Here is a 22,646-nt window from a genome sequence, read left to right as displayed (position 1 = left end):
CACGAACCCGTGTCCCCTGCATCGGCAGGCGGACTCTCAACCACTGCGCCACCAGGGAAGCCCAGAAGTGACATTTTTAAAACAAATAAGATCGAAAGCATAAGGAAGAATCAGGTAGGCAAGGATAGGGTTGGAGAAAGGGAAGAAAGGAAGGCTGTATTAGTTAGGATTCATTTCAGCTGAAATAAGGCAGAAATTTGTTTTTCTTTTGCACTACCTTAGGCCAGTATTGGCTGAACCCCATTATCAGAGAGTCTTGTATCTTGGATTATGTTTCTCCAGCTTGTGAAACACAAGGGCTCCCCATTTCCTGCCAAAATGTCTACATTCCAGCCAACTGGCAGGAGGAAGGTGATGCAGGACACTTCTGCTTCTCTCCCATTGGCCAGGACTCAGTCATATGGCAACAGTTGTAAGGAAGGCTGGAAAGTGTAGTCTTTATTTTGGGCAGCCATGTGCCCAGAATTCTATTCTTGAAAAAGACGGGGATAGTGCTGAGAGAGAGCTGGCAGTCAGCCACCATCACTTCTCACGTGAGAATCATAGTCTGGTTTCTTTCCCTCAGTCAGAGGCAGCTGGTGTTTTTTTTTTTTTTTTTTTTTTTTTTTTTTTTTTTACTGCACTTTCCTCAGAGGGAAGGGATGATGATGCATTCAGAGAGGTATGAGGTTAGCTAAGGCCGTGGCTTATTCAGGGAAACTGCATATCATAATTTCTCCAACTAGTTAGTCCCAAACTCAACTCAGGCATAGTGGAAAATTTCACTAGTTAGTAAGTGAAAACTAATTACATATTGTTAGTATTGGTTTTATCCCTTTGGTGCCTAACAGAGCATCTGGCATATGGCTTACTAATTGCTTGCTAATTTAGTTACTGACTGATGGAGAGAGGGAAACACATGTGGTGGTTTCCAGTGGCCCACCAGGATAATTGACAAAAGAAGCCAAACTCAATAATCTGAGTTCAAATATGAGAAAGATCAACATGTATTCACACTTTAGAATTAAAGTAACCTCATACATAATCAGATCCTTCTTTTTATAGGTAAATTGAAGCTGGAGTGGTTCAGTTGCTTGGCTGGGCTTACACAGTTGTTGGTAGCAGAGTTGCTTTTTCAATCATTTGTGTTTTTCTGGAAAGGCATTGTAACAAGGCTGGGAGTCGATCTGCTTTTTGGATGTGTGGTTTTAGAAGAAAACTGTGCATCCTTGTTTAACTGCAAGGCAAATGTGAGTAATATGGCTTCTGAAAAAGAGTGAAACATCATGAGAGGCTAGAAATCTCTTAGAGTAGATAGGAATTCATTGAGGAAACTTTTAAGTGGCCAAGTGTGTCTGGGAGAAAGAATGGCTTTGTGTAACTGTCCTATGAAACAGTCTTTGGACTCTATTGTTTTTAAACTTCCTGTTACTTTTCTTCTTTTCAAAATACCTGGTAGCAGAGTGGTAAGAGCACAGCTTCTCAAGCTAGAATGCCTGGTGACCTTGGGAAAGCTATTTATCTGCCTCAGTTTTCTGATCTGTAAAATGCAAATAATATTAATATTATTGTTACAGTGACTCTTAAATGAGTTAATATAAAAGAAGTGTCTACAACAGTGCATGGCATAGGGTTGGTGTTAGCTTTCATTTTTGTTAGTTATTAGAAAAGAGTATGTGTAGCATGATAATAAAATGAACACCTCTGAACTCACTCAAATTATGAACCAGAACATTAGAAGTACCATTGCGTTATGTGTTTCTTCTTGTCTCTTTTCTTCCTCTATATCCCCTTCCTATACAGCCTATAAAAGGGTAATTTTCTTCTATAGTAAAGGAAGGGAGTAAAGAAAAGAAACCATATATATTTTTGATTCCTGAAAAGGGACCTCATCATATTTACTATTGTCGAATTGTAGCTTCCTTGCTTAAAAGAAGAATTTTGTAAATTATATATCTGTTATCCACCTAGATATAGTTAGGGTCCTAACCAATAGCCATGATCCCATGGTCTACAGAAAACATCCCACCATTTATCTGCGCAAATGAGCTCCTATTTTGTCCTACTAGGCAGAGTCCATATGATTTGGATATTCTACAAGAGTTTTTTAATTATTAAATGTTTAACATAAAGAGAATCAAGTTGTCTTTAGCCCTTTATAAACTGTCTCAAGAGGCTGTGTTGGTCATTTCTCTAAGCATTGAGTATAAAACTATCAAAAGCCTCATGCGTATATAGGCAGGCGATCTGAGATGAGGCACCCATTCTGTGGAGACTCTCAGGGGAAAGAGAGAAGGAGGTGTAAGGGTGTTATCTGGAACACACTGATGAAATTAACTTCTTAAAAATCTAACTGTGAGATTAGGTCAAAATAAATTTGTTACAGTTAAACTAGAAAAGATAATTCATTGGACTTTTTACTTTATTTCATTGTCTGTGAATATATTTACATTACCAACAATACATAAAACTTTATAGTATTAAAAGCAAAACCAAGACAAGGATTTATAATCTAATAGGAAAAAGATAAAGATGTGCACAATTAACATAATTCAAGATAGTTGCATATGTTGTAGCAGAAGAAAAGTTCAATGGGAAAATGCAGAAGGAAAACCCACATTCAACTGGGGGTTTCAAGGAGGGGATACTGTTTGAGTTGGACTTTGAAAGGTGTTTGGAATTCAGTTCATTATATATATTGGGAGGGAGGCTGGACATTCTTGGTAGAGGAAAAGTCTTGGAGATGGAAAAGCACAGGGTGGAAACCTGGATTAGTGAGGGATAATGGTCGATGAGTCTGAAGGGGAGGTTGAAGCAGATTCTAGAGGGCTTGGTCAGAGTAAGTAAGTAGCCGGGAGTCTGTAGAGATTGGGGGGTCTTCAGAGTAGCAAGAAAGTGCCATGTTCAGAGCTGGGTGTTAGATGTTGAAGGTGGGGAAAAGGGGACAGGGTTTTGCAGGATGCTTGGAGAATCAGCAGAGCCAAGTCAGGCACTGACGAGATGGCTTATTGTGAGAGCCAGCTTGGAGGGGACAGGAGGGGTGCCCCGCAGCTGAGTGCAGAAAAGTGCAGCTGAGCACGCTGAGGGGATTTGCAGTAGCTGGTGATTGGCGGTGGCATAGGCGGTGAGTAGGTGAGAAGGGGAAAATCCAGGATGATTTCAAGACTTGGAGCTGGAGTTTCTGGCTGAATGATGGATTTTAAGGGGCTAATTTAGGAGAGAGATGGTGAGTTCATATTGTCAGATATCAAAGAGTTAGAATCTTTGAAAAGAATAAATACAAGGAGTTTCACATTACAGGCTTTCCAAAATAGAAAACATTCGTTGTAGATTTCATCACTGTGACTGACTTCTTATGTGCGTTTCTAATCATATTGATTTATCTGTTTACAGTTACATTCACTGTGTATATATGATTTTATTTTTTGCTTTTCATTTAACTTTAGATTATAAGCATTTCCCACACGGCTATATTTATCCCCTCACAGATAATTTTAATGGTTGCATAATTAAGAATTTTAGAGCAGGAAGAAGTGTTAGCTGTTTACCATGTTGGAGACTTAGTGTGGTTTATGTGATTTTCATGAAATTGCATATATCATTTCTGATGTTTATAAGCTGAAATTAAGGTTTGAAACTTGGGAGAAATATTGGCTCTGGAAATGCATTTGTGAGGCTTCTAGTTAGAGGTAAGAGTTATGAGAGTTTGCCAAGGAAGAGAGTTTAGAGGGAGAAGATAAGAAGAATAAGAACGATTGGATTATTTGTTCAAGCGAATTAGCTAAGTTCAAGTTCATTATAATTTAATATTTGCATATTTTTTCTACAGATATCACTGGTGTACTATTTCCTAGAATTAGGTGCTAAGGGCACATCTGATGTATATGTTGAATATTAAACTTATTACTAGTGGCAACAAATAAAGGCCAGGAAAGAACCTGAGACATGAGCATAAACCAATAAGTAATTTGCAATGTTTTCCAAACTGGGGACTCATGAGCTCTAGAAAAATATTCTACTGACTAAAAAAACCTCTCAGAATAGCTATTTGCCAGAATTTGGGCAAGTTGAGCCAGAAAGTGATTTCTGTAATTACCTGTCACCTCAGCCTAATGTGAATCAATTTAAGTCACAGCTAGTGGACGTTTCATGCACTAAAATAATTTGATTCATTTTCTTTGGGTCAAAATAAAGATTGGGGTGTGGCTCAACAACAGCCTTGTTGTTACCTTCAATTCAGGATCTCTGAAGCCCGGTGAAGGATCGGTGGCTCACCCCAGGTCCCCTCTGGAAGTCCTGCATTCTAGCTCTGAGGCTTTTGGAAGCAGGGTGATGTAGAGATTCTCAGTTATATCCACAAGGCATGGGGTATAAATGACCTAAGAGTGGTTCTCAACAGGTGAGCATTTTGTCCCCCAGAGAATATTTGACAATGTCTAGAGACATTTTTTTGGTTGTCACAACTGGGGGAGGGAGAGCCACTGCCATCTAGAGGCTATGGGGGCCAGGGACGCTGCTAAACATCCTATAAAACACAGAACAATCTCCCACGAAGAGAATTATTTGGCCCAAAAATACCTCGGTATTTCTGAGGTTGAGCAACTTTGATCAAGACAAGAAAAAAATGCTTATCTTTGGCCATCTACGTTTTAAATTTAGACCATAGGAAGATGGCCTCTGAAATTCTCTGTTGACTTTGTGATACTGCAACCCCCAAACTAAAGATGTGTACTCTGCCCTTCTGTCTGCAGGAGACTGAGCCTGCTTTGTTGTTTATAGGTGCACCACGAGGGGAAGCATCTATTTCTGTTTCATGGCCGAGGTACGCTTTCAGCAGCACATAATCATAAGGCTGCACCCCCAGGAGGGGGGCAAGCCCTGCACGGAAGAGAAAGGCATTTGGTGTCTCAGTATTCCTGTCCTTGTCACTGGATTTTCCATCCTTGTTCTTGCCGAATTTAACGGAGTAAGAAAAAAAAAAAAAGAACTGAGCTGTTTCTCAAGAAAAGGAATTATGCAAATAAATTTAAGTTTATGAATCTTCAAGCCAATATACATGAGAGGCCAGAAGGGAATGTGCATTGAGTAACAAAGCGAAAATTTCAGCCAGAACCAGGGCTGGGGTTTGAAATGGTGCCTGACATCAAGGATTTCCAGAGAGTTTGCTCCTCTTCAAATAAGGGCAAGACGAAGCCCCTGTGGGCTGTACTCAAATTTTGAGTTACTTTTTTGAGCTATAGTAGATTCTTTGATTTATAAATAGCATCTGATATTTGGAGAAATGAAACTACAGTGACCTCAGGAAGCACTTATGTGTAAACTAAGCACTAATGTATATTTTACTAGTGTAAGGAAAAGAAGATTCCTGTTCATTCAATGTGCCCCCGTGTCCCCAGTGTGCTTTAGGGTAGGTTGACTCCCACGGATTAGCTCACTTCTTCATGGTCTCCTCGTCTTCCTCCCTGGGTTTTTCACTCCTTAATTATATGTGTTACAGCATAAATTTAGAGTTCCATTAAAGATGAGTATAGGGACTTGCCCGGTGGTCCAGTGGTTAAGACTCCACCTTCCAATGCAGGGGGCACGGGTTCACTCCCTGGTTGGGGTACTGAGATCCTACAGGCCGTGAGGTGCAGCCAAAAAAAAAAAAGGATGAGTATAACATTACAAGTGTACTGTGTGTTAGACTCTGATATGCTTTTCAGAGTCCAGTGCATTTTCCCAGTCATCATGTTCATCACAACTTATTGTAATCCCTTGTTTTTTCACTGTCTTCGAAACCAGATGTTAGCTTTACAGAGCGCAGGGATCAGAGTATCTTTTTTAGTTCCTCCTGTATGCCCAACACCTGGCACTAGGCCTGACCACTCGTCATACCTCAGTAAGCATTTGTGGAATGAATGAATGAATGGCATCCTGAGTAATGCAGCACAAGGGAGAGGTAAAGTGGGAGTGCAGTTGCTATCCAGTAAGCTTAGGAATCATTTCTTTACTCCTTCATCCCCTGCAAGTGGTCCTGTACAGGACTCATTTGGAACTTTAGCAGAAATGAGCTCTTTGACTCAGAAATCTTACATAAGTTACCAGTTACTGTGTTGAGTGCAAAAAAAATAGGTTCTCAGCAGAGAGTAGCAGGTGTTTTATAAGTCTCATGGGAGATGCCCTCTGGTTGGTAGAGATGTTTTTCCCCCTGTCCTGCCTGAGGTCCTGCCAAATAGCTGGACATTCTGAATTGGGGGCTCACTGAATTCTGATTACCCTAACCAGGTCATCTGAAACTCTAGTATTATTACCCATAAGGCTGCAAAAACTGCCTTTAGCCAGTCACACCACCTGGATCTGACGTTCAGATTCCCAGGACAATTTCCTTCTGTGTCACCGGCCTGTCTTATCACATTGCCTACACATTTTACAATAATGACTAGGCACACAGATGCACAGTCCCACTGAAACTCTGTGTAGTTGATTACTCATGTGGACAATGCATAGGAGGGATTGAGTGTGGGCTGGGACTCACCACACCTCCCAGAGCCTGGCAAGGCACTGTAAACATGGTGGGCATCAAAAAGTTAGACCTGGGCTTCCCTGGTGGCGCAGTGGTTGAGAGTCCGCCTGCCGATGCAGGGGACACGGGTTCGTGCCCCGGTCCGGGAAGATCCCACATGCCGCGGAGCGGCTGGGCCCGTGAGCCATGGCCGCTGAGCCTGTGCGTCCGGAGCCTGTGCTCCGCAGCGGGAGAGGCCACAACAGTGAGAGGCCCGCGTACTGCAAAAAAAAAAAAAAAAAAAAAGTTAGACCTTACTACCAAGGAGCTCATAAATCTAGTGGGTGGTGGAGAGGGCACCCAGATTTAAGTAGTATATCTAAACTGCTCCAAATAAATGCTATGGAATAAGCCTTTTGCGTTTTCTGCCCATTCTGGGATTAATTCACATCTGTAGAGTAATATTTTATGTGACGGATTTTGAACAAGGTATATCTTTGTTCTCTAAAACATGTTACTTTATTACCTAATATAAAGCTTTATGAAATATATGGGAATAGGGGTATATGAGAGATTTCAACCAGGTTGGCTAGAATGGTAAGGAGTAGGTGGGGAGAGAACAGTGGTTGGATGACACCCAGATTTCATATATGGGTGACCATTGCCTTCTATTTGTGAATTCCCTTCATCCCTTCACCAATGCACCCCAGTCAGTTCATTGCCACTGGAATGACTAGGCTCTGTCTTTAATTCATCTACAACATATTGTCTGCTTTACTGCTCTGATTTCCAGTTTGCCTCAGTACATCTAGTTTTTACTTGTTTGTCTGTTTAGACTGTGCCATGTGGAATGCAAGGTCTTAGTTCCCTGACCGGGGATCAAACCTGTGCCCCCTGCTTTGGGAGCTTGGAGTCTTAACCACTGGACCACCAGGGAAGTCCCTACATCTAGTTTTACTTGTGATTTGTTGCCCTAACCAGCCCTAAACTAATCTGTGCAAAAGACTTAACATGGGGCATTTAAGTTGATGTGTAATAAGGTTCTAGCCAACCTTTTTAGCACCATCTCCAGCCTCTGCTTTCACGCTTCATACCTTTACTCACAACATTTCCTTTGCTTGGCACATCTGTCCCCCTCCCTTTTCTCTCCTGTATCAGTGCTTTGCTCACACATTATCTAATCTGTGAATTCTCTGATCTCCAAAGTTGAGATGTCTTCTGAGCTTAAAAATTATTATATACCTCACGGTTGCAGCAGCACTCACTATAGTCAGCCATGAAGTATACTTGTACAAGTATTCATTTCTCCAGTAGATGGTGAGTTTGTAATGGTAAAGGTGGTGCTTGCTTTGTATTTGTGACCCCACAGCAATTAGAACCTTGGCGAATAATGCCTTTAATTGATTTGGGGCCTGAAAGGGAGAACACCAAGGAGAGAGGAAGTGGAGCTGGGTCAGAATGACGAGGGCTTAGACAGTAGGAATTGGGGGCAGCGATACATAGTAGGATGAAGACTTGGAAAGATTTATGCTTTTGAATGCGTTTTTTTTTTTTTTTTTTTTTTTTTTTTTTTTTTTTTTTTTTTACTTAAAATGCATCTAATTATTTACACTGGAACGGCTGCCATGTGTTACATCAAATGGAGACTTGTTTAATCTCTATGAGAAGATAGCCTAGAGATATATGTACTGTGCGTACTTTTTTTTAAAAATCATTTATTTTTGGCTGCACTGGGTCTTTGTTGCTGTGCGCGGGCTTTCTCTAGTTGTGACGAGTGAGGGCTATTCTTCGTTGCGGTGTGTGGGCTTCTCATTGCGGTGGCTTCTCTTGTTGCAGGGCACGGGCTCTAGGCGCGCGGGCTTCAGTAGTTGTGGCTCGTGGGCTCAGTAGCTGTGGCTCACGGGTTCTAGAGCTCAGGCTCAGTAATTGTGGTGCACGGGCTTAGTTGCTCCGCAGCATGTGGGATCTTCCCAGACTAGGGCTCGAACCCGTGCCCCCTGCATTGACAGGCGGATTCTTAACCACTACACCACCAGGGAAGCCCCTCCTTTTTTTTTTTTTTAAGTCATTTAATTAATTTTTCCTCTAAATATCCTTGTGAGGTGGGATGGGAATTTTAAAGATAAGGGGCTTAGAGGATGTAGGCAAAGTCACAGCAATTAAATACTAAATCACATGCCACAGTCACGTTACTGAAACACTTGGGTTTTAGCCCTGACATCACAGTCCCTGCTCTGCCGTGATTGTGATCACAGGGCAGAATGAGCCTGATGGAGAAACCCCAGTCATGACGATAAAATGCCTTTGCCTTGGGAGAGGATTCATCCGGGATTTTCCTGATCAGAAGCACATACCTGTGATCTTGTACTTGTCATCATTATCTATCCACATCTGTCTCTCTGTGTTCCTAATGTGGCTACATTTTTCAGATTCTTATCACTTGGGCCCAATGCTTGCAATAAATCAGCTTCTCTTTCTCCTTTCCAGTCTAATCTGTTTTATCCAGTGTTTCTATACACATTTTTAATTGCAGGGTTGTTTCTTGTATATAGTAGCTATTCGGTTATTGCTTTTTCATAATTGCGATTTTTATTAGCCTCTGTAATGATCGTGCCCTTTTTGTGGAAGGTTTTGCACCTACTTTCCCCATCCTCTTGGCTTATTTATGGAGGCAGCATCAACCATCTAGATTGCAAGACGCTGCCTGTCACTCAAGTTCTTGCTGTTAAGTGATAATGTAGTCAGTATGCTTTAATGACCCTGTGAGGGATGTATTTTTAATGGAATTGTCCTCAATATTTAGGTGCTCCTGTTTTCCTTGAGGCCAACGTGCTCAGAATACCAGTCTAAACTTCTTACTCTTTCATTATGCAGTGGAAGTCAGACACTTGAAATTAATTTGATGTCACCCTAAATTTCCTACGCCCAGTCTGTGTTTGAATCCAGTGAATTAGTGCTTGCCAGGCTTTGGGCACCGTTTTTCCATGTATCATTTGCAATAAGTCACTTCTGTCTGCTGCACCATCCTTGCTAGACACTGGGGGCCCTTTATATGTCTTGGGAGTCATGGGAGGGGCATGGGCACCGTCAGCTCTGGAGTTAAAACGTGCTCTGCTTCCAGAAAAGCAAGCTGTGTGAGCTTAAGGAGACAGCTTCATTATTATGCTTCACTTTCACTATTTTTTCTTGTTTTTAGTTTTTGCATAGAGCTCAGTGAGTCTTTGGATATTAGTGGCCAGACATTAGGTGTGGAGAGCCTTTTTTTCAGTGATCTTTTGAACAGGATCAGCATCATTTGGGTGCAGGGATCTTCAGCTTCCTTCAGACTGTTGCTAAGAGGCCTCCCTCCACACTTGGCTGGCTTCCCGGTGGCAGAGTCCAGCCTCCTCTGTTCCCCTGAGAAGCTTGATTAGCAAATATGCCAACTCAATGCCCTTCCCGAAGACCTCACCATAGACACGGCTCCCACTTCCTCCAGGCTCTGTTGCATAAAGCAGCTCTTGTTCACAGAAAACTGGGTTGGCTTTTGAAAACTTCTTTCTTACCCTTGCACACCTTGGATGAATGCACGGAGCGATGGAAGGCAGGAAGTCGATCATTGGTCCTATAAGTAACATTATTAATTAGCCAGTTCAGACAAAAATTTGCCATGATTAGTTTCATATTGTAAGGTCTTGCCAGTTGCCAGCCTTTATTGTAATGACTTAAAAACCAAGAGCCAAGATGGGCCACCTCACCTCCCCAGACCACCACCTACACCAGCCACTGTCTCATACCCTCCACCCACCTGCCGTGAAGCATGACGTAGAAAAAATAAATAAGAAAGAGAAGCTGTGCAAGGTAGCAAGAAATCAAAGTCCAAAAGCCTCATAAGAGAAAGCCTGAGGGCCTTTCAGATGCTCAGTGGATGTTATAGTCTAATGAAAAGATTATAAATAAGTAAATAAAGCAGCAATTTATGAGACTGGTACTTACTCTGAAGCAAGTGAAACAAGGAGCTGTGAGAGAGGCCATTTCAGAGAGAGTGTTCAGGGAGGGCCACAGGCCTCTCTGAGGGGCGACGTTTGAGTTGAGACCACCAAGAAGCCAAGAGATGAGCCACATGAGGAACAAGCCTAGGAGGATGCCAGGCTAGGAGGGTGTCAGGCAGAGATGCCATCAAGTACAGAGGCATTAGAAGACGTGGCCTCTCCCCAGCTGAAATTAGGACCTGGTGACACTGTTGTCCTCAGCTCTCATCCCTCCTTGCATGCCAGACTCCGACCCCCACAGTTAGTCATCAAACAAAAGAAAGCCTTTTCCCATGAAGCCATGGGGCAGTAGTTCCCACAGTCCCCCTCTCTCGGCCAGCGTGGCATTCAGACGATTTTTATCTGGAGTCAGCTCTTGGCTCTCAGGTGCCTTAAGGAACAAAGAATTGTGAATTTATTCTAACCTTGTGACTAAAATTGGCAAGAATCCCTTTTTCCTTCTTTAATTACCTACCTGTTTGCTTTCTCTAAAGGCGTGACTGTTCCTAGGGCTGGCCTGGCTGGTAACTAAGACTGAGTGATTTAGGAGACGTTCCTTGCTCCATGGGACAGTTACACTTTTTGATGTGCTGAGCAGGTGTATATCCTGTATTAGGTAAATTTGCTAGGCTTCAGCGCTCTTTCACGAGTTAGGCAGAACCAGGTGAGAAACATCCTCTGAGGCTGCCACCGACAGGCCAAGCTGCAGGCAGGACGTGGCTGTTGGGTTTGGGGATCAAGGAGCCGACGTCAGCAATTTCACGTCTGGGACCACCGGCGAGATAATTTGCAGCATCAGAAGCCAAATGGACAGGGGAGCATCTAGCCTTTTATCTATAAAATTAGAAGCAATTCTTAAAATGCCCTGGGCTTTTATTGATCTATTCCATAATAGCTCTACAAGTAGAAAGTGGAAGTTTTAGTGGTCTTTAAAGGTCTTGTAAATGTCATCAACTCACTGTCTATGTAACTTGGAGAATAAGGGGAACCTGGAACTAATAAATGAGCCCCAGACAGTGTTCTGGGGGAAATAAAGAAGGAAAGAAGAAAGTGCCCATAAAACAATGTCTAATCCCATGTGGATCTGGGAAGGCGACAGTAACAGAAAAATACAGTGACGCTCGGGCCTAGGAAGATGTAGAGACAGTATCCCATGGTCAGTCAGGGCATGGAGTCAGATTACTTGGGTTCAGGTCTCAGCTCCACAGCTGGTACCTGTGTGACTTTGGCAGCTTATTTAATCGTTCGGAGCTTCAGTTTCCTTATCAGTAAAATGAGGACAGTAATAATGACGCTTACTAAAAATATCAATCTAGGTAAATTCATGTACAGGACCTAGCAGTGAGCCTGGCCATTTGGTTTTCTTTATTACTGGACAGACCTGGAGTTGAAGAAAGCCATCTCTGGCCAGGCTTACAATGCTTCTTCCTTTTACAAGTATTAGTCTATTTTATTGGGCAATGTGTGGTCACTAATTTGAGAGCAGTGGGTGGGATGGAAAGAAACATAAGCAAAGAGCTAAAGAGTCATAAAAAACAGGACTGCACTAATAACATGTAAAGTGGAAATTTATTTCTAAATTTTTACTTCCTTCTCTCTTCCTTCCTCCTCTGCCTCCTGGCTGTTAAAGGTTTTACTCTGCATAACCTACACCCCAACCTTTGACCTGAATGGGAGCGCAGTGCTGAAGATCGCGGAGGTGAGTATCGGTTTTCCCCAGACGCTCAAGTGCTGCTTGTGTGTGCTGTCTGCTCAAAGCTGCTTTACCCCGACCTGGGATAAATGCTGGGGTGGAGCCAAACCGCAGCAGTGGGGTGAGCCCTTCTCTGATCATTATTGTGGGGAATTTCCACTATGGAGTTGATCTGTGGGAAGCAGGCTATGTGGGCCACCATCCTTAGTCGGTGCTCTGCATGCTTTGGTTTGCTTGACTTGAGGCTTTAGCCATGGAAATAACAGTACCGGTTCTCCCGACGCTGCTACACCTAGGTATTGCACTTACTATTTTTCCTGATTGATTAAAGAGAATTTGAATTTTTTTTAACGGTTTTTAAGAAACCAAGTGTGAGATTTAGAGGAGATGTTTATTGATTAAATTCCATCCCCGTCTCCTAAACCCTGATGAATGCATTTTGTAGACGATCATTGGAAAGCCTTCTCTTTTCCATCTGTATCGCAGCCTAGACTAATATGTACCTTCAGCACTCCCAGCAGTTATGTCCAACAGGAAACTTGCTTTCTTGAATGTCTGGCACATGCCTTTGGCTTTTGGAAACAGCATCATTCCACAGCTCTACTCCACTATGCTTAGAGTGAATTTCCTGCCACTTCTTGAAAAGAGTATCTTCAGGATTTGTATGTTTTGACAAGACTACGCACGTAGACCTCAAGGAGCCAATGATATATTCAGAATTCTGAAATTATAGAGAAAAAGAAAGCCTAACTTTCAATAGTCATGGGTCTTTTTTTTTTTTAACACTAATGATTACCATTTCTTGAGTATACCAGGTGGACGCTTAACACTTAGGGCATGTTTTCTTTTTTCCTCTTTTTCTCATCATTATTGAGGTATAACCAACAAATAAAATGTTCGATGTTTCGATATGCATATACATTGTGAAATAGTCGCCACAGCAAGCTAATTAACATGTCCATCATCATACAAAGTTAACATTATCATGAGTAGTATTTGTATTGGCTGATGCATGTGCTTTTATGGTATTATGTGGCATTGAAGAGTGAAAATTGAGAGAAAATTATTTTTGAGCACATAGAACATTTTTATGTGTCAGTCAAAAGAAAAACAGACAGCTGACCCCTCACTACGACATAAATCAGTTCTCAAATGTGTATTTATGTAGGTAGAAAGAACACTTTTCTTTACCACATTTGTATGTTTCACTCTATATAAGTAAAGAAATAGAATAGCTATCAGTATTTTTAGTTGAATTTTAAGAGATACTTGTGTGAGTGATCTTGTCATTTGTAGGTTTGCTTTTTTTTTTTATTAACTGTGGTAAAAACACAACATGAGATCTTAAACTTTTTTTTTTTTTTTTTTTTTTTTTAAGCAGAGTCAATGGAGAGCAAAGGATTTGGAAACTTATTTTTTTTTTTTTTTTTTTTTTTTTTTTTGCGGTACATGGGTCTCTCACTTGTTGTGGCCTCTCCCGTTGCAGAGCACAGGCTCCGGACGTGCAGGCTCAGCAGCCATGGCTCACGGGCCCAGCCGCTCCGCGGCATGTGGGATCTTCCCGGACCGGGGCATGAACCCGTGTCCCCTGCATGGGCAGGTGGACTCTCAACCACTGTGCGCCACCAGGGAAGCCCCTTAACAAACTTTTTAAGTATACAATTCAGTAGTGTTAACCGTAGTGCAGTGTTGTATAGCAGATCTCTTATTCATCTTGCATAACTGAAACTTTATACCCATTGAATATTAACTCTCCATTTCCCCCTCCTCCTCACACCATGCAACCACCATTCTACTCTCTTGTTTCTATGAGTTTGACTATTTTAGATACCTCATGCTGGTTTGCTTTCTAAGTGACAAATGTAGTTTTGATCAGAGCAAGAAACAGGATTGGCATGTAAGAGGCTTGTTATTTCTTTGCCATGTGAAGGGACAGGAAGGGAAATGCAACGTGTCACTGCCCAGCCACTGCCTAGCTTGACCCCTGCCCAGGATGGGTATGGGGAAGGGGATGGGTTGTTGTAGGACTCTCAGGACTGGGGAGGCCACCAGGGATTCCCAAGCTCCCTTTGAGAGGGTGAGGTCTTTATCATCCTCACAGGGATGAGTTTTTGAATGAGAATCTGAAAGATTCGAGATGTAATTCCCAAACAGATACACACTGCCATGGGCCACCCAAGTCAAGGGTGATTTCAGAGGGGATCTGGAAGCCAGAGTAGAGAGTTGGCAGACCTGTCTAGATAGGATGAAACATCAAAACACAGTGGTCTCTACCAAAACCTAGAAAGGAAAAAAACCTTTTATTTATTTATTTTTTAAATCTCAGCCCAAGAGTGATATAAAGATAAAGGCGTTTGAGCTTGGTGGTGACAGCGTGGGCTCTTGAGTTGCACTGGTTGGGTGTAAATCCTGGCTTTACCACCTCCCAGCGGTGTTGCCTTAGATACCTCCCTGGGCTTGTGTTTGTTCTCTGTGTAAAAGCAATGCTAACAGCACCTACCTCGCTATCTCGTAGTATGGTTGTGCTGATTAGACAAGATAGAATCCACGTAAAAAGCTTTCAGTGCAGGCAGCCGCATAGTAAATGCTGGGTCAAGGTTAGCTACTGCTCTCCTGTAGCAGCAGATTGATGACGAAGTCCAGCCTTCCACTAAATAATGTTGACACGGCCAGGACCCTGAATGGATGGGTCATCGACTGGGCTTAGGTTCCTGAGACAACAGTAGCAAGCTTACTTCCCCTTCTTGCCCCTACTGCAGCCTCCTGAGATCCCCTAGTTGGAAGAGTTCCCAGCAGAATGTCAGCATGAAGGTCATGAAGCAGGGGTCAGACCGTCATGGAAAAATGCGTTACTTCCAATGCTAGCTTTGACTTATTGTTCAGGATGGAGGCTTCGGACTGCATTCCTCTGAAGGAAGGACTTGGCAAAGATCTTTTTCATCCTGTATTTGCTCCTTGACAGTGCGCAGGCTCCCAGAAGATGTTTTTAGGCCCCGCCTCTCCCATAGATCCACAAGAAGGTCCTACCACCTCCCTGTCCGTGGTGGAACTTAACAGTTGAGGCTGCAGGTTCCCTCAGCCCTCACTTAGATGCCCCACTCTTTTCTGGTGACTGGAAACATCAGCAGATTCTCCAGCTTAGCAGAGGGATGGAGACTGCTTTGTAAGGACCACAATGGTCACCACTTCAAAGTGCTTTTGATAAATGGCAGTGTGCAGAATCACTCCTCTGTGCTAGCCTGGACCTGGCGTGGACACCAGGTTGAAGGGAGTAAGAATCCAACTCTTGCAGCTGGCCAGTCCATGGGTAAGGACATCTACACGCCAGGCTGCTGAGAGAAGCAGAGGACAAGCATGCAGATGCCAGCACCAGGGGCTCACTCTATCCAGTGGCACCGATCAGAAAGCCAGTGAGAAAAACACCCTGGAAAGTTGCTCTCCTGCTGAGAATAGTGGATCTTTTATCCATCAGGCTTGGCTGCAACTCAGAGTACTTCCACCAGGCATTAGCTAGAGCTCTGGGCTCTCTGTGGCCATTCCCTCTCAGAGTTGATCATTCTGAGGAGGCTTGAGAACATAACATCACTCTTGGTGGCAAGAGATAAGTACATATTACATGGCTAAGACAATGTTACATGGCTACCTTTAGTACATATTTAGCTCCCTGCCAGGCATCGTTCTCAGAACTTTCCCTGTATTAGATCATATAATCTGCACAACAGTACTGTTGTACTAGCCACACAGCTAGGAAGTGATAGAACCAGGAAGCAAGACTGGTCGGTATGACTGAGCTTTTGGTCTTTATACCCTGTAGCACATGCTGTCATAGTTTGGTTGTGGAAGGGACACTCACAGGGGCCCTTCACTTGCCCTGTGGGAATCAGTGGTAATTCTCAAAGGGGCTACCCTTCCCCTCATCTAGACCATTCCCAGGCGTGAGCACCCTGCAGACACAGTATTGAAGTTAAACTAATCTTGCCTTTTATCTTTAAAATAGATCTTTTTCTTAAGAGAATAGTATGCCTCAGTTCACCACCAACAATGATTATAAAGATCAGAACTAGATACAGGCTTATACAAGTTTGCATAGGTTCCTGTATAAGGCTGACTATTTTCAGTAGTTACTTGATTAAGCTTTGACCTCTCTTTACCCTCCTGAAACGAACTCTCTTACGTTTGGGATACTTACAGTTGCAAAGCATCAGAGGCCCTACTTTTATGTTGGTGGTTCTCTTCAAAGGCTGCATATTCGAATCACCTGGAAAGTATTAGCAAAAATAAGATGCCTAGGGTTGCCCTAGAAATTCTGAGTTTTTTGGTCTTGGAGGGACCTGGGCAAACAAATTTTGTAAAGGCCTCCGGTTGATTCTACTGCAGAAGTCAAGTTGAAAACCACTGCTCTGATAGTTACCGTTCTCTCCAGCAAGCTGTGTTGTAAAACCATATTGAAAGGAGCTGTGATGCTCTAAAGCCTCAAGTGTGGTCCACTCGGCAGATGCATGGCAGCACCTGGGAGCTTGTTAGAAATGCAGGTCCTCGGGCCCCAACCCAGACCTCTGAATTAAGAATCTGCCTTGTAATAAGATACCCCGTGGGATGCATAAGCATATTAAAGTTTGAGAAGCGCTGCCACAGTGAATATTGGTATAATCTCATTAAAATGAGATAGTGTTTTTCTGGGTTTATAGACCTAAATCCCAGGCAAGGTCTGTCATGCCTCTTTGCCATGGCTAATCGAGCCCCCTCCACGAAGTAGGGATGCCCACACAGCAGCAGAATCCTCTCAATGGTGGCCCCTAATAAATACAAGATTTTGACTCTTTGTTTTTCGTCATCTTCTCCTGCCAAATCATCTCCACGTTTTCTCCTTCCCGTTTGTCATTGCTTGATATATATCAAACATATTTCTTAAAACGCTTTAATGGTTTAAACTGCCACAGAGCTATCCCACTGTTCCTTCTGAGTATGTGTTTCCACCAATAAGGCCCTGTCAACCTTTAAAACCATACCTCCTCCCTGAATCCATATTTATGTAATCTGGCATAAGACAAGCATGGAGTAGATCTATTTCTATGAAAAGCATAAGAACAATTTATAAATAGAAGCTTATGGATCAGTAGTTACAGCTGTTAGATTATTAAGTGCATTATGTATGCATAATTTAAGAAAGGATAGTAGACTTATTTGAAATCATTGTTTACTTCAGATACACATGATAGGTATAAGTATTTTTCTTACATTGCCTACATTTTATATTGCCTCAGATTTGCAAAATAGCTTAGAACCTTTTGGTTTTTCACCATAGAAGTTGCTTAAGAAATACTTTTTCATCAACAGGAAGCATTAACTACAAAAGAGAGTTATACTGCCACAAAAATAATGGTATTATGTAGACATAGTGAGACCCAATGATTTTGCAGGTTTTTGCATGTTCTCAAGTGCTTTCCACCTGCTAATTTAGCCTTTGAAAAATCTGCATCTATTTTTAAAGCAGGACATTTCAGCCTAAAACTACCACTTAGCTCCTGGAAGCTTTCTTGGTTGTGGCTGAATTTCTCATAAAAATAAGTCTTTAACTTCAAGAAAAAAAATCTTTTCTCCTCTTGTCACTTTTGATATAGCTGGAAACAATTTATAAAAATACCTTAAAGTAAATCACTTAAAACCCCTGTGGAAATGTTGGGAGAGAATCCACACACTCTCTTCTTTGTTACTCTGCATTGACTGTTACTCAAGAATAGTGTTTACCCTGGAACCTGTTGATCAGGAAATGGGATGTGTGCTTAAGTATGCAAAATGAGTCTGTTTTCCCAAGGTACTGCTGAAACTATAAAAGGATCATTAAGCACTGAAAATGTAAATAAGGGGGCAGCCTTCATTTGTGTGTCTAACTTTAACTTGCTTAATTAAACTGCAATAATGACAGTTTTTCAGAATAGGGTCTTCTGTGATGCAGGAGGAATAAATATCAACCGAATTTAGAATTGGACAGTTATGAAATGTCCAACATGTGTTTTCTGTTTAATTTCATGAATTATCATTACTAAAACTCTGTATGGATACAAAATTCTCTTCATTGGTTGAAAGCTGGACCCTTAATATTTCTCCTACTATTATGCCCAAATTAGCACATGTGTTGAGTGTTCCGAGGATAGTTACCTTGACGTAGAAAAAAGCTGTCGAAGTAAAAATCGCCAAGGCCTTGGGAAGGGGTAGTGCCATAACCAGAAGCTCTGTGAAGCTGATTTGAAGATGGTTAATGATACTGTTTCATTGGTAAGATTTGGAGCATATTCTCATGCCTGCTGAAGGCTGCTCTATGGGATTTTTCTAAGTGAGAAAGCCTTGTTTGTAAATGTGTGTTTGCTGGTTTGATCTTAGTCATGGGAAACTTCCAGTCTTTGATCCTGTGGCATGTTATCAAGTTCAAGCAGAGTCTCTCTCAAAGACCTTTTTTTTTTTCTTTAAGATTTTTACTTTCAGGAACCTCCCTTTTTTACTCCATGCATCCTCCATCCCTCAATTCCAAAACAGTGGTTAATAATGGTAGCTACTGATGGTTGAGTTCCTAGGGCATGTCAATAAGTATTGTATTTTCCACACATTCTCTTTTAATCTTTACCATAACCAAGCTATATAAAGAATCGCAGAGAAAGGGAGGTTAATTTGCTTGCCCAGTGATTTTAGGCCAGGAAAGCCCTAAGGTGGATGGGAGGGAGGGGTCTCCAGGCTGGAGTCTGATTGCACCCACTCCACTTTCCTCATGCTTCCTTTGTAAGTAAGCTCCCCCCACTGCCATCTAGACTTATTTTATATTGATTTGTATATAAATAAAAAACTATTGAAGAAATATTTTTTTAGATATTCAAATTTAGGCTTTTTATATTTCAAATATGTGCTGTTAACCACTATGCTATACTATTGCTTCCTGGCTACCCTCAGTCTTAGAAAATGTTAGTGAAATCTTGCCATATTAATATAGCAACTGACTGAAATTCTTTGGATTCTTATCCACTTTAGACCTTTACCAAGGCACTTAGTTAGAGAATGGCTGTATGGTGGTTTTACATGTAAAGCAGAAGTATTGATGCATTTTACTTTTTTTGTGACTGTAGATTCAAGTGACCATCGGGCATATGCCACTTTCTTGGGTGTCTTTACATATTGATACGCAGTTTGTCTTTTCTGAACATTACGTTATCCTCAGAGGATATGGAGTTTAGCAATAGTTCCACTTGTTACGCCAGGGAACTTAAAAAACACTGAAGCTCAAGACCTGCTGCCAAAGATTCTGATGTCACGGTTCTAGTTGTCACTAAAGTATTATTTTAAATGGGCTGACTTCTCTTTAAATATTCAGTGATCCTTTTTTTTTTTTTTTTTTTTACTCTAAGGTAGAAGCATTATTTCTGAGCCATACCTCAAATAAAATATTTTACAATTAAGGAGCAGATAGTCTCCAGATATAACCCGGAAAAAAAATACACGGATGACTTACTTGGTCCATTTATCCTGGAAGCATGTTATTTGTCTTGTTCTCTTTAAGACTGGGAGGGGTAGCCCCACCTCCTGGCAAGAAAACCAACCAAGGAAGCTGGCCCATTAAACCAGCTGAGGCTACTGGGTTGAGGAAACCCCATTCTAAGGAGCTTCTTCACTTTTCCTTCCAGAAACTCTTTCTTTCCTTCCTCGGGGACCAGTCTCTTTGCTGACTCTGGTTTGACTCCTCTAAGGTTTCTGTTCTTGGCTACTTACTGCCAGATAGGCTTTGAGCGAACTACTCCTTTGCAAGACATTCTCCACTTTCCTTTAACCTCTGACTTGCATGGCTCTTGAAGAACTTAGTTGGAGTTAGAAGACATATTGAGCAATGCAGAGATCCCCTCTGCTTCATTCTGGGTTGGTTCACTGGACAGAGGCTAGAGTTTGGTAGACCCTGTGTAGACAAAGCAGAAGGCTCTGCCTGAGAAGGTGCAGGCATTGATGGGTTGAGGGGTCTTAAGCCATTTTTTTTTTTCTTTTTTTTTGCGGTACGCGGGCCTCTCCCGTTGCGGAGCTCTGGACGCGCAGGCTCAGCGGCCATGGCTCACGGGCCTAGCCGCTCCGTGGCATGTGGGATCTTCCCAGACCGGGGCACGAACCCATGTCCCCTGCATTGGCAGGCGGGCTCACAACCACTGCACCACCAGGCAAGCCCCTTAAGCCATTTTAATATGCCAGCTGAAGCCAGGAAGAACATGGAGGAGGAAGAGTTTTCCGTAAATGCCTGGGCACTTTAAGCATTTCCTTGTAAGTTGAGATCCAAAAGGAAAACCAGCAAATTTCCCTACCCCAGCATGGGATCAGATTTACTTACATAGGTATTTCTTAGGAATAATAAAACAACTTCATTCTGTCTGTGTGTATGTATGTGTGTGTGTCTGCATCAACAGGACCCGTTTGATGAGGTGCCTCCTGTCACACACCCACCTGGTACTGCTGTTCACCTGGGAACGGCAGAGCCACTGAGCTGTCGTCACGATATAACAGAGTTCAGACTTACAGTGATCATCACAATTTCCTTTGGTTCTAATGTGATCAGCAAGCATTCATATAAGAGACATTTCTGCTTTCTTGTAGCTTACTTAATCTCTGATCCTTTCTATTTTTTATCACCTTAAACTGTCATCTCCGTAAAAATTTTCCAGTTGGAAACATACTAGCTCTTCTCTTTATAGGACTCATTAGTCAGTACCATGCACTGTTTTAACAAAGCTGTGCCACTAACCCCATTCAGACAGGGAAGAGAAGGTAAATGCACAGTTCAACAAAGTGAAGGTCGTACGTGCTTTTGTAAAGCTAAGCAAACTTCTACTGTGGCAGCTTCTTTAAAATTTATTATCACTTTGGATAATGTATATTGAATATCTGCTACATTCCACTATGCTGCTTCATATTTAATAATAGTGATTACACCATGGTTGTAACCTAGTACTGTTATTTATCAGTCTACTGACTCGGTGATACAAAACTTGTATTGCTTATATATGGCTTGCAAACTTGTGTTTTCTTGTTCTTGTTCCTTCTGCTTTCGGGGTCTGTTTTGCTTCATTAATGATGTATGTTTTTGCCCTCAGTTGTGTCTAGCATGCCATAAAGCTAGATGTCCACAAATGCATGAAATGATCAAAATGTCCTTTACGAAACTCCTCACTGCCCTGTGTCTTCGTGAATTCCCTGGCGATCAGGGGCCTGTGGCTTTTCACAGGGTATTTGACTTGCCCTTTGAGCCTCTGGCAGAGGTGCAGGACTGAGGCTTTTTAAGTGTCATTTCTGCACCAGGAAAGCAAAGGGCATGGGGAGACAGAACTGATACAGGATATGTGAAAAGAAGAAACTGATGAGCTCCTTTTCCAGAAACTCAGCCTGACTTTGGACATGGTGTTCTCTGAGCTTTTCTGATTCAATGTGCTCATCTTAGCACTGCTCTGAGGTATAGGAAGAAAAACATTCACAAAGTGAAAAATCACTGGTCTTGAATTACAATGGTCAGGTTTATAAGGGAAAACGTAGTTCTGCAAACCTTTCGGATTTACCAATTTATTATAAATATAGCAAGTTAAAGGAACTTTTCTTTAGAAGATGTCAGGGTAACTGATAAAGCATTTCTTTCTGAGTACCTAAAGAGAGTGATATTATCAGATACATGATCATTTTTATATTTAAAAGGATACCCTTTTGTCATATCCAGTATTTATACTCCCAACTTTAGTAGAATGAGCTCCTTAATCTTTTTTTTTAAGCAGACTAAACATGCCTGTGTTTTCCCTTAATAAAACGCCTCTTGCAATAAGTCATTTCCAGTGTTGTACGTGTAGTAATAGCACCTAAACATTAAAAATGGTGATAACATTAAAACTCAAAGAAATACATTTGTTACTTGTGAAGTTCATCTGTTTACACACTGTGTTGCTTCAGATCCAGTTCTTCATGTGTGCTTTCTTTCTTGGGTCTAAAGGAACTGATAGAGTTTTTTAAGGGAGGATATAGATGGCTTGGCTCTCCAGATAGCTACTCTCATCTTTAGTGCGTCTAAGGCTTAAAATTCCCCCTTAAGTTTGTAATGTCAGAGCTCAGAGATCTTAAAGATCAACAGTTATAAAGATTTCTTGGGAGAGTATAAGATTTAAAGAAAACTGTTAAATCCTAAGGTATAAATAGTATGAGTGTGCCTAACTACACTGTGGAGAATTTGATTTCATCAAAGTGAAATACCTCACTCAGATGTATTTTCACAGTTTTTAAACTATTTCATCACATGCAAAAGTAAAAGCCTTTCAAGATTAAAACATGTTTTTTTCCAAGTATGTATAACTTGTACCTTCAGGTACATTATAATCCACGATTGTTTAAGAAAATGAATTTAAAACTGATACACCCGGGCTTCCCTGGTGGCGCAGTGCTTGAGAGTCCGCCTGCCGATGCAGGAGACGCGGGTTCG

The 22,646-nt window shown here is 41.9% G+C and overlaps 1 protein-coding gene across 1 annotated transcript in view; it reads left to right on the top strand.

The window, feature by feature from the left end:
• Nucleotides 1–22,646, top strand: part of ARFGEF3 (ARFGEF family member 3) — a 182,169-nt gene that overhangs the window by 60,008 nt on the left and 99,515 nt on the right. Inside the window, exon 5 of the mRNA XM_007467600.1 lies at nucleotides 12,104–12,172. Within this exon, the coding sequence (XP_007467662.1) occupies nucleotides 12,104–12,172 (69 nt within the window). The remainder of the gene's footprint in view (nucleotides 1–12,103; nucleotides 12,173–22,646) is intronic.

This window comes from Lipotes vexillifer, unplaced genomic scaffold (assembly GCF_000442215.2).
Source record: "Lipotes vexillifer unplaced genomic scaffold, Lipotes_vexillifer_v1.1 scaffold569, whole genome shotgun sequence".
NCBI classification, from domain to species: Eukaryota; Metazoa; Chordata; class Mammalia; order Artiodactyla; family Lipotidae; genus Lipotes; species Lipotes vexillifer.
Note: the sequence above shows the minus strand (reverse complement) of the source record. Positions and strands in the feature narration are given on the sequence as shown.